Source organism: Somniosus microcephalus, chromosome 4 (genome assembly GCF_052327205.1).
Source record: "Somniosus microcephalus isolate GS21.2 chromosome 4, FLI_Smic_1.0, whole genome shotgun sequence".
Lineage (NCBI taxonomy): Eukaryota > Metazoa > Chordata > Chondrichthyes > Squaliformes > Somniosidae > Somniosus > Somniosus microcephalus.
In genome coordinates this window covers 215,844,353-215,859,809 of record NC_140990.1, presented here as the reverse complement: position 1 = coordinate 215,859,809, position 15,457 = coordinate 215,844,353, and the positions used below count along the sequence as shown (strand labels likewise).

The following is a 15,457-nucleotide window of genomic DNA, read 5'->3' as shown; positions in this document are numbered from 1 at the left end:
CTCTTCCTGGATCCAGTCTATCCCTCCAACTTGATGCACTTTTTGAGTTTTAAAACACAAAAAGCTACAAGAGGCGTGTAAACCGGAACAGTAATTATGTTCCCTTCTCACTTATATGCATAGCATTGCCTCTTTTCTGAAGAAAACTCTACATTTTATCTCAAGAAAGCTTTTGAAATTTGGCTTCTTGTTTTTCAAAATTATTTGAAGAAAACCTGGGTAGAAAGTTATGGAAGTTAAAATATTCCATCATAATAGGTGACTGAACAATAGTGATACATCCCAAGAAATTCAGCACATTGTTCAGTCTGAGCAGATGCAATCAAAGTTAGCTCGAGAGTTACAGCTCTGGGCAAAAGTATCAAACCTTAGCCCAGGCTTTTAGGAAATGCTGAAGCATTCAACTTAACTTTAGTGAAGGCATTAAAAGATTCAAAAGACAATTCAATGGATACATTTAATCATGTGATTGTGAAATACATAATTTAAAAAAGTTTAAACCCTTATTCTGGGCATTAAACACTTCAGTTACTGAGTAGTGGATGAAGTATATTTCAAAAAGCATTTTGAATGGGAACCCAGTCAGCACATTGTGCAATCGCAGAATTATATTATCTCACTATAAAATAGCAGCTGCGTGTCACCTTTAGCATTGAAAGAGCCGCTCACAGTACCACCCACAATAAAAAAAACTGGCATTTTTATAACACCTTTCATGACTTCAGCAGTCCCAATGCACTTTACAGACAACTTCGTAAAGTAGGAAACGCGGCAGCCAATTTGCACACAGCAAGGTCCCACAAACAGCAATAAGATAATGACCAATCTGTTTTAGTGATGTTGGTTTTGGGATAAATATTGGCCAGGACACCAGGAAGAACTCCCCTGCTCTTCTTCAAAATAGTGCCATGGGATCACCTAAGTCGGCAGTCACCCAAGAGGGAGACAAGGTCTCGGCTTAACGTCTCATCCGTAAGACAGCACCTCTGACAGTACAGCACTCCCTCAGTACTACACTGGAGTGTCTGCCTGGATTATGTGCTAAAGTCGCTGGAGTGAGACTTGAACTCCCAATCTTCTGACTCAGAGGCAAGAGTGCTACCCACTGAGCCAAGGCTGAAACAATAATAGGTACTTAGTTGTCAATGAACTGTACTGAATTTTACAATATACAAGGACTGAATACACGTCCTATTTTTTTATGTCATCACAGGATATATGTAGACGTCAAAAAAAATTAACAAGTATAAACAAATTTTACCCTCATCAAAGGCCATCAACATGAATTGCATTAATTTGTTTTTCTATTTGTTTCCATACACAGCCAACAGCACCCACATTCCTAATTCTGTCCTTCCAAGGAAAGGCTAATTTTTAAGGAGGTGTATTTTTACAGTAAATTATTAAGTATATAGCATAAAATGACAAGTTAAAGACCAAGTTCAATAGTTTTAACCCGAAATAGAAAAAACAGTATGGAGAAATACTTAACCAAAATGCCGTAATTCAGTGCTGCAACCTCAAAATTCCATGCACTATGGGATCAACAATCCTGTCAATCCTGTCACCAAATGCAATTCAACATGTAACGCAGTTCATAATCTTCCCATTTGCCTCCAATGTGATAATTCGGTTAAAATATTTCCTGCATCAATGCAGAATTGTATTAATATTTCAGTCTCAACACAACCACCAACATAACTGAAATTGACAATCAAAAATTATTTGCAAAATTGGAGGAAGCTGTTTTTCAGTACTCCATCCAACACTTGATGCTCCACAACCAGCAACCATGTTTCTCCTTCACCCCGCAAATCGTAGACTTCCTGTTAATACTACTGCATATTCTGCACTAGTAGATAGCAGGAATGGCCCTGAAATGTTATCTCCTATCCAAAATGGAGCACACACATTAGTTTCAAATCTGGGCTTGTTTAATGAGATCTAAGTATGACACGGTTACCACTTAAAATTAAATTTAAAATTATAACAGCTGACAAATCAGCCTACTCAGTTTTTCTCAACATTCTCAGGGCTCCAAACAGTTGGGCTATCTCAATTTGAAGTTATATAGTACTGTAGAGAACTACTTTTTAAAAATTGCAAGAATGATCCACCTGAAAATACTACAAGTGGAGCCCTTCCACCAGGCCCCCATATCTCAGTAGGTGAATGCACCATGTACTACTCAAGCCATCTCAGCCAGGAGAGCTGCAGGGTCAATCTTTACCAAATGAGACCTCCATTAGAGTGGTTGTGGTAAAATGCTACAATTGGCTTTAATATTCCAACCCAAGTGGGTGAAGACGATCAGTCAGGATTCTCATTCCTGGTGACAGTGTATACACGTGAGCACTGGGATTCAGCTCCACTGTACTGTCCTTCATTGTCAACACTCATTATTCAGGTTCACACAAAAATAGCTACTTGAGCAGGGCAGCAAACTCCATCATGAGGGACTTCACATATACTGCATGAGGGGAAGATTAAAAGGTGAATAAACACTAAGCAACCAGTTTTTGCCTATCTAGAACCAGAGGAACTGTGACATGATAAAAGAAAAAATCCATGATATTGATAAAACCTGCACTGATTTTATTCAAAAAATGTTTATTCCCACATTCTCAATGAAAACCTCTACAATATTTGTTCCAATAAAAAAAGCACCAGGAGGCATCAATACAGAGACACATATTTATTAAAACACCAAGTTTACCTACACTGAATTCTTTAAACCAAACAGAAGGTACAAGTCTGCCAGTTGTGGAATAAGATATAAGTGAACCTGACCACATAACCAACGAGTGACGAGTTTATCATGCTGGCTGGATTCACAAGTTGTCAAAATTAGACTTTAGTCAAATTTCAATATGCTAGAGTGGGAAATAAAGCTGATCATAACATTAATCCTGAAGTTCATACTGTAGTAGTTTTAGGCTACTAGATGCAACCAATGGATTTATAAATATTATTACACTGTAGAGAATGTAGAGTATTTACAACATAAGCTCGAGAGATTTAATGGCAGCAAAACAGTACTCCATGAACTTATCTCCACATACCTGGAGGAATTAGCCAACACTTAATGTCACTATTAACAAGTCTTCAAGAAAAACGCAGAGAAGATAATTGATCCTTAAATATCTGGTCCAAACGATATCAAACCGGCTTTGATCTTATGTAGGGTTTTCTATAGTTGGTAACTATGTGCTTTCCCACTTACTTTTTAGCTCCACGGACCAGGAACCACAGTATAAATATTCTTTTTATTGTTCATTAACAGTGACATGAGCCTTCTATGAAAACTTATCACATGTCTAGAACACATCATCATTCCACTGGGATAAATAGCCATTTTAAAGTTTGCAGCGACATGGATTTCAGAAATTGATTAATTCAATTATGGTTTTCAGCCCCTCTGTCAATTTGATTGTAGATTGTTATTTCAGAGTCGGGATCTCTATCTGCCCTGATTAGGACAGTTCTTGCACAACTAAATCTTACATAATTCCCCACAAGTTAGCTCTGAAGATCTTTGTCACAAACTGTAGAAAAGGTCGAGCAAAGTGAAGCATTATATTTTAGCAAAAATAGAAAAGGTGCATTTGGTCATGTAAAGACAAGTGGGGAAATCAAACTGCCATACGACAAGTTAATGAAGATAATGTGTTCCTTGTTTGAAAACCAGTTATTTTAAAACTTACTAAAAAGCACCTCAAAAATAACTTGAGAAATATAAACTGGACTTAGACTTTTTATGTTTATTTTTTTGTAAGAAACAACCCCTTAACACAAGGAATGAAATCTAAATCTCAATAAAGACAAATTCAAATGAATTGTGAATTGAGTATTCATCATCCTGTTGGTCACTATAAGATTTAGTTACTTAACATCAAGAACAAGTAATGAGACAAGATTTACAGTCTTTAAGTCTCATTTAAAATAAAATTGTGCTACTAGCCCTATCCACTTACTACTTTTACAATCTGCTCCAACAAGATGATCATGTTTTTATTTTAAACTCTCATCACGTCACATCCGAAGCACAGCATAAGATTGAGTAACCAAGGGCAATTACAATGCAGCAAAATAGCAAACACCAAAGACAATGCAGATAATGTTAACCCTGTTTTATAAGATGTAGTCAAGTTCATAACGGACATGTGTATTCTTGTCATCATTAAAGATCCTTGGATAATGTGCAATTAGGGCATCCTGTGAACCAATGTAGATGGAGTTGTAGATCTTCCAGTACACATCACGTACTTTCCTGGCCGGATGGAACAAGCCCTATCAAGAAGGAAAACATAAAATTTTACTACTCTGCTGATGGACCAATAGGGATGTCAGTACTGGGAAAACATGTTTAAATACAAACTTTTAAATTAGGACAAAAATGGCAGTCATGAAGTGTAAGGCAGGAAGGCATCTGGGAGAATATTTCCCTCTGTTCATTAATGCCAACAGATAATTCAATGCAAGTATAAAGTGGATATTTTATATTTAAAAAGGGCAGCTTGGTGCATCAATCAGAATGGCAGAGTGGTTGGTACAATTTAAATGCACTACTGCAATTTATCACACTTCAGTTCCTTAAAATAGCTTTGCTTGTCTGAGGAAGGCACTTCCCAGTGTTGGAAACCAGGCTAGTTAACCTGGATCGCTCTCACACATTTCCCAGTTTACTCTAACATTAGTTTCAAAATAAATTCTCAACTTTGAGCCAGGATTGCAGTGCTTCACAAAGTGGTGGGATGTGGGCTTGTATCGAATACCAATTGTTAACCTTAGCTGTGCTACTGTGAGGAGGTTGGACACTTTCCCCAGAGAGGGAGGGAAAAATTTGGCATCATGGCCACTCGTGCAACCTTTTCTTAGTCATTCTCACAGTGACACAGGAAGCAGCCTGGAAGGGGGTCACCATTCACCAGAAACTTAACTGGACCAGCCACATAAATACTGTGGCTACAAGAGCAGGTCAGAGGCTGTGTATTCTGCGGCAAGTGTCTCGCCTCCTGACTTACCAAAGCCTTTCCACCATCTACAAGGCACAAGTCGGGAGTGTGATGGAATACTCTCCACTGCCTGGATGAGTGCAGCTCCAACAACACTCAAGAAGCTTGACACCATCCAGGACAAAGCAGCCCGCTCGACTGACACCCCATCCACCACCTTAAGCTTTCACTCCCTCCACAAGATGCACTGCAGCAACTTGCCCAGGCTGCTTCGACAACACCTCCCAAACCTGGAACCTCTACCACCTAGAAGGACAAGAGCAGCGAAGTTCCCCTCCAAGTCACACACCATCCTGACTTGGAAATACATCATCGTTCCTTCATCGTCACTGGGTCAAAATCCTCGCACTCCCTCCTTAACAGCACTGTGGGAGTACCTTCACCACGTGGACTGCAGCGGTTCAAGATGGCGGCTCAGCATCACCATCCCAAGGGCAATTAGGGATGGGCAATAAATGCTGGCTTTGCCAGTGACACCCAAATCCCATGAATGAATTTTTAAAAAGCATGCAGCTCATGCTCTCAACAAGATAGGGCAACATGTATGAAGACTTTGGCAAAATGGCAGGGGGGGAAAAAAACTTGCAAAATCTAATGGTCATGGGGAAACAGTAGACGACTAGCATTGGCAGACAGAACAAATCTAATCAAAGTACACGGTTGGAAGCAGGGTGTTGAACTTACCTGTAAACAATACTGTAGCATTCTGCAAGGGCCTAATGCAACCCTTAGACCCTCCAATGCCCCCATTACTGCCTGGATAACATGTGGTGATGTCTCAAAAACATTGGGCCATACATAGTTTAGCAAGTGATTCAGGGCATCTTCACAGCCAAATCCATATACGCCCAGCGACATGTGCTGCACAACTGCACTAGCTGTCTGTCTGTGAACCAGGTCTCTATTGCAGGAAAAACAAAAATATTCATTGGTCATTACAAAGAATGCAAGTGTTTTAAGTTTCCTGGCTATGTATGTTATAACAAAAGTGTTTAAAATTTGTGCTTCAAAGTCAAAGATACTGTAAAGACATCTTCCACTGAAACGGTAATTAGGAGCGTGCTCTTGTTTGTAACCCATTATTATTTATTTTTTGGGGAGGTGGTAGGAAAGAGAACAAAATTGCTCATCAATTACAATGACTATGGGAATGCATAAAACGTCCTGTTATTTCATGTGACAAATAAAGATTTATGGATGCATGCAGTTGCAAAGTTCTCAGGAACTCCAATTTCAATGAGTCACATTTTGGGGAAAATTCAAATGGTGATAAGCCAGAATTGTGGACGGATGCATTCATTTTCCTTACTTCTCCTGTTTTCTCCCCAGCTCTCAGAAGGCACTGACTCCTGGGATATGATTTAATCAGTGACAACAACCCTCCAATACCTTGCTCAAGTAGCCATTATTTGTGTATGAGCCTTAAGACTGAGTTAGCAGGCTATTCATTTGTGGGTGTCACAGTTGACTTTGATTTTTCCTCATTCAACATCGACACGTGTACTTTCCAGCAAGAGTTGCTGGCCAGCAATCAGGAACAGAAACCTTGGGTGATTTTTCTCATCTCTAGCTTAGAAGCACTTGTGTCAATTGCAGTGCCCCAGTGCTGCCCTAGCTGGGATCAGCTAACTCAGCACAGAATCTCAGCTGAAACTTTCTAGCTTAGCACAACATCAGGAAGTACCTTAATTTACTGGAGGAGGCCCCAAACTTGTTCTATTTTATTACCCTTCTCAGCTTGAAAGAATGAGCAAGTGAGCTAGTTATCAGACCCACCAGTAAAGCTCCCCAGATTGCCCCTCCTTTAGGAGATACTGTCTTCCCTAAATAGCTTTGTTGAGGTCAGAACCACTATGTGGGGTACTATGGGGAGAATCAGTAATCCACCCTCTGTGTCGTGCTGTACCTAGTCTCAACAGTTTAGCTGCATTTTTAATTTTTCTTACGATAAAGACAGTACGTATAGCTAAAACTTCACAGTCTATCCATCCCATCCATTTTTTAAAGAGTTTTCAAAACCCAATATTTATTTGAAAGTATATAACTATTTTTTGCTATCAAATGTGCCATTAAACTATTGAGTGACATTAAACTACTGAGTGTGACACAGATACCTATTCAATGTCAATGCTTCATAATCAGATAGGGTGCCTGCTTCTTTTTTTTTGGGAAATGACATAAGTAACAAGTCTGGCTCCAAGGCCAATAAAGTTAACTAAATGTGCAAATGTTAGGTTAACATTTAGCCAGATATCAGCGAGGTTCAATTTTAGTCGCATGCTAAGTTAGTCAGTCTCGGCTGGGACAGTGGTGTGAAAACTACAACTGATCTCAGCATCTCCAGGGTAGGGAGTGACAATATAAAACTGTCAGGGCTCTCACTCCAGTGACCCCGATGGAAGTATAAGTTGATGTCTAGATCAGGTGAAAACAGAATCAGGCTCTACTGTCACTATGGTTGAATAGCCCAATACTCAATATCCAGAGTCACAAATAAAGAATGGATATCAGAGGGCTGCCATCACCTGTGAAATGATATCCCAGCATTACAGTCCACCTCAAGAAGGGTGGTAGGGGAGAGAATTTTTTTTTTTTTTTTAATATCAAATGAGATGACTTATCAACAATATACAAGAATAGTTCACAACATGTTTGCTTTCAAAGGAAAAGCAGTATTTTACAGGATTATCACAAGAGGTTTGGCAAAAATCCACTAACAAGCTATGGAGATGACTTGTTTGTATTCATGGATAACACCTGAATATAATCCTTCCTCAGAATATTAGTTCTCTGAAAATCAATAAATTGCATATTTAAATGATGGCTTCAAAAACAAAGTTTTTATTTTTTTTATTTTTTATTTTTTTTTTACACATTTTGCATTTGAAGTTGCATTTGAGATATGTGTTACACTATAGGAGACAGAAGAAAACAAACTCTCGACCTCCATACTGAATTAAGAGATTTGCTCTATGCCTAAAAGTAACTGGTCATTCACTACTCGGATATCTGTCATTATCAGCATTCAAAATGTAACTCACCTGTCCATTAAAGCATCTTCAAGCAATGGTGTAACTGCATAAATATAATCCTTTCCCATTTCGCCAATGTACTCAAATAAGAATGAAAGAGATTTAAGCACACCATTCTGCACATTCAGTTCAGGAACTCTGTACTCATTCATCAAAGCAGGAAGCACAGTGAATGGAGAGCATGTTTCTGCCACAATAGCAATAGCTACTGTGGTACAGACTCTGTTCTGACGTTCTTGAACTTTCAAGTTATTCAACAGCGTGGCCAGTACATCATGTGGACTGAAAGAAAGTTAAAACAGCAAGTTGAGAGATCCCACCTGAAAGGTGGCATTTATGGAGATGGCAAATCATGGTCAAACAGTACTAGAAATTTCAATCCCATTTCTGTGCATCATTACAGAATCAAATATTTTCCTTCAAATATCAACAGAAATCTAGATTGTACAATTTAGTTACTGAACAATGTAATACAAGAAAAGCAAAATTAAGACCTCTATACTGAATCATAGATTTATTCTATGCATGCATGTGCACAGTGGTCATGTCTCACCCATATTCAGCTTTTACACAGCTGTGTGTGGTGATCTTAGCAGAAGTAAAGCAGATAACTGCACTTTTTCACAGAAAACACAAGAAAAAAACAAACAGCATAGAAAATTGTGCTCCACTGTGTTGCTGTAACACACTCAAACATAACTTACCCAATAGCTTTTGCAATGTAGCCAAAAGTGTTTACTGTTGCTCTTCTGATGGCTTTTTTGTGTGCCTTCAAAAGTTCTAACAATTCAAAGCAGATCCTCATCCATTCACGAGCAGATACATACTCTGCACCCCTGAAGAAAAGACCCACTGGCGTTTAGAAAGTGAATTGACATCACTATATAATTTCTGATTAGTATAAAAAAATTATAATCTCAAACCAGTTTTTATTCCATTTCTACACATTTCAACTATTCAAGACACAGCAGACTCTAATTTGCTGGATTTTCCTTCAAATTACTTTCAGGTTACCTGGTTATAAATTTCATTCTCATTTTCTGGCATGCTCACATTTGATCAGGTAGGAATGGAAACAATGGTACAGTTTGGTTCTTACACTATTAGTTGACAAGACAAAAATGTAACAATGCAGTTTACTATTAAGTCAAGTGGTTATAATGCCAATTACCGATCTGCAATTCGTCCAACCAGGTCAATACAATTCTCCTGAACCTTCTCATGCCTGTTCTTCAGGATTGGAGTGAGCCGTGGAAGCAGGTCCTTAATAGGTGGAGTCATCTTATGCATACCTGTATATTAAAATTGAAGAAAAATATTTTGTAAGGACATTTTTTTTTTTTTTTACTTCTTTCTTCAGGGGGAAAAAAAAGTAATTGAAAAATAACTTCATCCAAAATGTTTTAATTCTCCCTAAATAATATTTATTACATAACAATGTAAATTTACCAAAGTAACTGACATACCTATAACATTTACAATAGCTTTAAGTGCTCCTAAGATGCTACCCAGAACCTCGGGGTACTCTTCACCAAGGTATTCATACAGCACAACACCCAAGTGGCCCATCAGTTTTTCCTACAAATAAAAAGACTGTATATTAATTCACATGATTTGGACCGGAAACAGTAAAAAATATCTGAAACCAAGTTCATTGAAGTGGCCAGATAAGTCTAATATTTTAATGAAAAGTTTACATACCTCTTGACACGTCTTCATGACGACTGCAATTCGAGAGATTAGATCTGCAGCTTGCTGTCGCACTTTGGCTGATTTGTTGTTTAGACGCCACAATACTGTACCACAGATTTGGGGTAAATAGGGCTTCACTCGCTTACCTAATGCATTTACCACTGTACCAAAACCATTCAACATTACAGAATCCTAGAAAAAAAAAAGGCAGTGAATAAGAGAGCAAATGTAGAAAGGAAACAATGCACAAAGACCTTATACAATTGTTCATTCAAAGATAGCTCGAGCAAAGTGAAAATGTTATGGCATTGTAACATAAGAAAAAGCTGTTGCAAGACCATCAAAAACTCAAACGGAGCAGAAATTAAATTTGCAGCCAGCATAGTTTTGTATTGCATGACTGTTTAAAGAGATCAATTTTTACATTTGATCACTCAAAATATGCAGAAAGTTGCAGTTTAATCTGATCATAGATGCACACCTCAGTAGTCTGTTCCTGGAAGGCGTATAGGATGCCATCAATAAGCTGTTCTTCCAGTTTGTGGTCAATATCTGCAGCTCCCAGGTTACCCATAATCTTTTCAATGGTTTCCATCACCATTTTTCTGTACTGCTCAGCTTCATCTTTTAAGTCATCAACTATCCTGGAGATTATTTCAGCTGCTCCAACTTTGTTTGCAAGTTCCACTGTGGTGTCTACTAACTGTAAAGAACAGAAATATCAACAATGTTATTGCAAGTACCTAAAATATAACTGCTGTATTTAAACTCTTATCTGAACCGGTCAACAGATGATCTTAAACAGCTGACCACTGAAAGATCCTCTCAAAAATACATTAAAAAGATTGGAATAACAACTGAAAAGTTACGTGCAGGTTACCAACAGTTTCCTCTCAAACTGTATCTTCCCACAGTCTCCTGAAGCACCGAATCTTCCTCAGCTACAATTGCACTGGCAAAAGCATTGCAAGGTCAGTGGTCACATGTTAACTCAAACAGTAAGCATTGACATGCTATTCCAGCAGGGAGAGCATCACAGCCAAGCTCAATCCATTCCTCATCCAATGTCCAAGCATGCACACTTCCCAGGAAGTTACTGGACAGCAATCCTGGCTGAATTTTCCTCTTCTTTTCACAGGGGCACTAATGCAATTGAGTAGTACTCTTACTGAGATCAGCTGACTCAGTATAGAAATTTTACAATTGACCTCAGTCAAAATATTGCTGAATGCAAGTTATAAAATATAATCTTCCTGGAAAAAATTGTGCATATTTATAATTTAATAATAAAATAGTACTGGATAAAATAACAAGACTTAAGATAGACAAATCTCCAGAACCGGATTGTTTCTTTTAATACCCTAGGGCAGAAACTGAGAGGGAAACTGCAAATGTTTTAGTCATAATTTTCCAACGCTCTTGATTCAGGAATTGTGCCTTTGGATTGAAAAAATTGCAAATGTCACTCCATTATTTAAGAATGGTTGGAGAGAAAACCAGGTAACTACAGGTCTGTCAGTTTAACGTCAGCTGTGGGGAAAATACTGGAATCTATCATGAGGCACAGAATGACTTGAACAAGTACGAGCTGTCATCATGGATTTGTGAAGGGTAGATCATGTCTGACTAATCTAGTAAGTTTTTTTGAGGTCACTAACATGCTGGACAGGGGAGTGTCTATGAATGTTGTCTATATAAACTTCCAGAAGTCATAGTCAAACCAATGAAATCATGGCTGATCTGACCCAACTCGATATAACCACCTTTGCCCCAGATCCGTTAGTACCTTTGGTTAGCAAAAATCGATCAATTTCAGATTTAAAATTAACAATTGATCTAGCATCAATTGCCATTTGTGGAAGAGAGTTCCAAACTTCCACCACCCCTTTCCTGTAGAAGTGTTTCCTAACTTCACTCCTGAAAGGCCTGGTTCTAATTTTTAGACTATGCCCCCTAGTCCTAGACTACTCAACCAGCAGAAATAGTTTCTCTCTATCTACCCTATCAGTTCCCCTTAATATCTTGAAAACTTTGATCAAATCACCCCTTAAACCTTCCAGGGAATACAGTGCTAGTTTGTGTAATCTCTTCTTGTAATTTAACCCTTAGAGTCCAGGTATCATTCTGGGAAATCTACACTGCACACCCTCCAAGGCCAATATATCCATCCTAAGGTGCGGTGCCCAGAACTTCAGTACTCCAGGTGTGGTCTAACCAGGGCTTTGTATAGCTGTAGCATACTTTCTACCCCCTTGTACTCTAGTCCTCCAGATATAAAGATCAGCATTCCATTAGCTTTTTTGATTTATTTTATGTATCTGTCCAAGACATTTTAATGAACTATGTACATGGACCCCAAGTCTCTTTGGACTTCCACCGTTTCTAGCTTTTCACCATTGTTTCAGGAGGTAGTCACACCAATTAGATGAATTAATTCATAAGAACATAAGAAATAGGAGCAGGAGTAGGCCAATCGGCCCCTCGAGCCTGCTCCACCATTCAATAAGATCATGGCTGATCTGATCCTAACCTCAAATCTTCTATCACTCTCCATCCACCCGAACCCATGTGATCTCCCGGGAGAGGCAAAAAACCAGATAAAGACCCAATGGCCAATTTGGGAGAAAAAAATCTGGGAAATTCCTCTCCGACCCATCTAGGCGATCGAAATTCTTCCAGGAGATCACTCTGTCCCTATATTTTCTACAGTACTTACCTTCTGTAAAGGCGATCTCCACCCCAGCCAGGAACAGGAATAAAACCATCTCCTGAAATCTAACACAGAATTAGAACACAGTAGGAGCAGAACCAGGCAACACGGCCCCTGGGCCCACTCCACTACCCACAGGGCCATGACCATTCCGAACCTAGACTCATGTCCAATTTCCTGCCCGCTCCCCGTAACCCTTAATTCCCTTTACTTCTAGGAAACTATCTATTTCTGTTTTAAATTTATTTAATGATGTAGCTTCCACAGCTTTCTGGGGCAGCAAATTCCACAAACCTACCACCCTCTGAGTGGAGAAGTTTCTCCTCATCTCAGTTTTGAAAGAGCAGCCCCTTATTCTAAGATTATGCCCCCTAGTTCTAGTTTCAGATGTAGTCCGTGGCCCCTAATTCAGATGTAGTCCGTGGCCAGGGACAGGATGGTGTGACTAGAAGTGAGGCAGGTAAGGGGGTCCAGGAGGTAGTGTTGGAGGAGCCGCAGCCCTTGCTCTTGTCCAACAGGTTTGAGGCTCTTACTCCCTGTGAGGATGGGAACGGGGACTGCGGGGAAGATGAGCAACCTGGACACAGCACCGTGGAGCGGGGGGGCCATTCAAGTGGGGGGGAGTTAAAAGAAATGTTGTAGTGGTAGGGGATAGTATCGTTAGGGGGATAGATAGGGTTCTTTGCAGCCGAGAGCGAGAGTCCCAAAGGCTGTGTTGCCTGCCCGGTGCCAGGGTTAAGGACATCTCCTCTGGGCTGGAGAGAAACTTGGAGTGGGAGGGGGAGGATCCAGTTGTCGTGGTCCATGTTGGTACCAACAACATAGATAGGACAAGGAAAGAAGTTCTGCTGAGGGGTTTTGAGCAGCTAGGGGCCAAATTAAAAAGCAGAACCACAAGGGTAATAATCTCGGGATTACTACCTGAGCCACGTGCAAATTTGGCTAGGGTAAATAAAATTCGAGAGTTAAATGCGTGGCTCAAAGACTGGTGTGGGAGAAATGGGTTTTGCTTCTTGGGACACTGGCATCAGTACTGGGACAGGAGAGAGCTGTTCCGTTGGGACGGACTTCACTTGCCAGTGCTGGGACTAGAATCATGGCAAATCGAATAACTAGGGCTGTCGAGAGGGCTTTAAATTAATTAGTGGGGGGGAGGTTTTAAGAGAGCGAAAAATAAAAATGACAGCTGAGAAGGCAATAGAGCAAGGTAGCAGTGGGGGAATTAAAAACCAGAGCGTGTCAGGAAGGGACAGAATGTATAATGATAAAGGTAAAGTAGTAAAAGCAGGAATAAATTGTCAGAAAACATATTTGAAAGTTCTTTATCTGAATGCACGCAGCATTCGTAACAAAATAGACGAGTTGACGGTACAAATAACTACACATGGGTATGATCTGGTGGCCATTACGGAAACATGGCTGCAAGATGATCATGACTGGGAACTAAACATACAAGGGTATTTGACAATTAGGAAGGACAGACAGGAAGGAAAGGGAGGTGGGGTTGCTATGTTAATCAAGGATGGAATCACTGCAATAGTCAGAAATGATATTGGGTCAAAGGATCAGGATAGTGAAACAGTTTGGGTGGAGATAAGGAATAATAAGGGGAAAACGTCACTAATGGGTGTAGTCTATAGGCCTCCTAACAGTTGCAACTCTGTTGGTCGGAGTATAAATCAGGAAATAGTTGGGGCTTGTAATAAGGGAACAGCTATAATCATGGGGGATTTTAACTTTCATATTGACTGGACTAATCAAATTGGGCATGGCAGCCTTGAGGAAGAGTTCATAAGAGTGTATTAAGGACGGGTTCCTTGAACAGTATGTAACTGAACCAACCAGGGGGCAGGCAATCTTAGATCTGGTCCTGTGTAATGAGACAGGATTAATAAAAAATGTCCTAGTAAAGGATCCCCTTGGAATGAGTGACCATAATATGGTTGAATTCCAAATTCAGTTTGAGGGTGAGAGAGTTGGATCTCAAACCAGCGTACTGAGCTTACATAAAGGAGACTATGAAGGTATGAGAGTAGAATTGACTAATGTGGACTGGGAAAACAGATTAAAGTGTAAGACGGTACAAGAGCAGTGGTCTGCATTCAAGGAGATATTTCACATCTTTCAAGATAAATATATTCCACTGAGGAAAAAGGGGAGTAAAAGTAAAGACAGCCATCCATGGCTTAGTAAAGTAATAAAGGATAGTATCCGACTGAAAACAAGGGCATATAAAGTAGCCAAATCTAGTGGGAGGATAGAAGATTGGGAAGCATTTAAAAGCCAGCAAACAATAACTAAAAGATTAATTAAGAAAGGGAAGATAGATTATGAAAGTAAACTAGCAAAAAATATAAAAACAGATTAGCAAGAGTTTCTACAGCTATATAAAAAGAAAAAGGGTGGCTAAAATGAACGTTGGTCCCTTAGAGGATGAGACCGGGAAACTAGTGGTGGGGAACATGGAGATGGCAAAGACCCTGAACAAATATTTTGTATCAGTCTTTACAGTAGAGGACACTAAAAATATCCCAACACTGGACAAACAGGGGGCAATGGGGGGGGGGGGGGGGAGGAGCTAAACACGATTAAAATCACTAAGGAGATGGTACTCGGTAAAATAATGGGACTCAAGGCGGATAAATCCCCCGGACCTGATGGCCTACATCCTAGGGTCTTGAGAGAAGTGGCGGTAGGGATTGTGGATGCATTGGTGATTATTTTCCAAAACTCCCTGGACTCAGGAAAGGTCCCGGCAGATTGGAAAACTGCTAATGTAACACCCTTATTTAAGAAGGGAAGTAGACAAAAAGCTGGAAACTATAGACCAGTTAGCAAAATGTTAGAGTCCATTATTAAGGAAACAGTAACAGAGCATTTGGATAAACATAATTTAATAGGACAGAGTCAGCATGGTTTTATGAAGGGGAAGTCATGTTTGACAAATTTGCTCGAATTCTTTGAGGATGTAACATACAGGGTGGATAAAGGGGAACCAGTGGATGTAG

At 39.7% G+C, this 15,457-nt stretch overlaps 1 protein-coding gene across 3 annotated transcripts in view; it reads right to left on the bottom strand.

Moving 5' to 3' along the window:
* Nucleotides 1-443: 443 nt before the first annotated feature.
* sf3b1 (splicing factor 3b, subunit 1) overlaps nt 444-15,457 on the bottom strand; it is a 58,281-nt gene continuing 43,267 nt past the window's right edge. For 2 of the 3 annotated variants that reach the window (XM_085985809.1, XM_085985810.1), the window contains 8 exons: nt 10,221-10,442; nt 9,749-9,931; nt 9,514-9,625; nt 9,219-9,339; nt 8,752-8,883; nt 8,057-8,329; nt 5,700-5,916; nt 444-4,290 (listed from right to left, as the gene is read on the bottom strand). In XM_085985809.1, the coding sequence (XP_085841935.1) occupies nt 4,132-4,290; nt 5,700-5,916; nt 8,057-8,329; nt 8,752-8,883; nt 9,219-9,339; nt 9,514-9,625; nt 9,749-9,931; nt 10,221-10,442 (1,419 nt within the window). In that variant the 3' untranslated portion in view covers nt 444-4,131. Of the gene's footprint in view, nt 4,291-5,699; nt 5,917-7,733; nt 7,806-8,056; nt 8,330-8,751; nt 8,884-9,218; nt 9,340-9,513; nt 9,626-9,748; nt 9,932-10,220; nt 10,443-15,457 lie in introns of those variants that run through there. The other variant, XR_015078141.1, reaches the window with a different exon arrangement.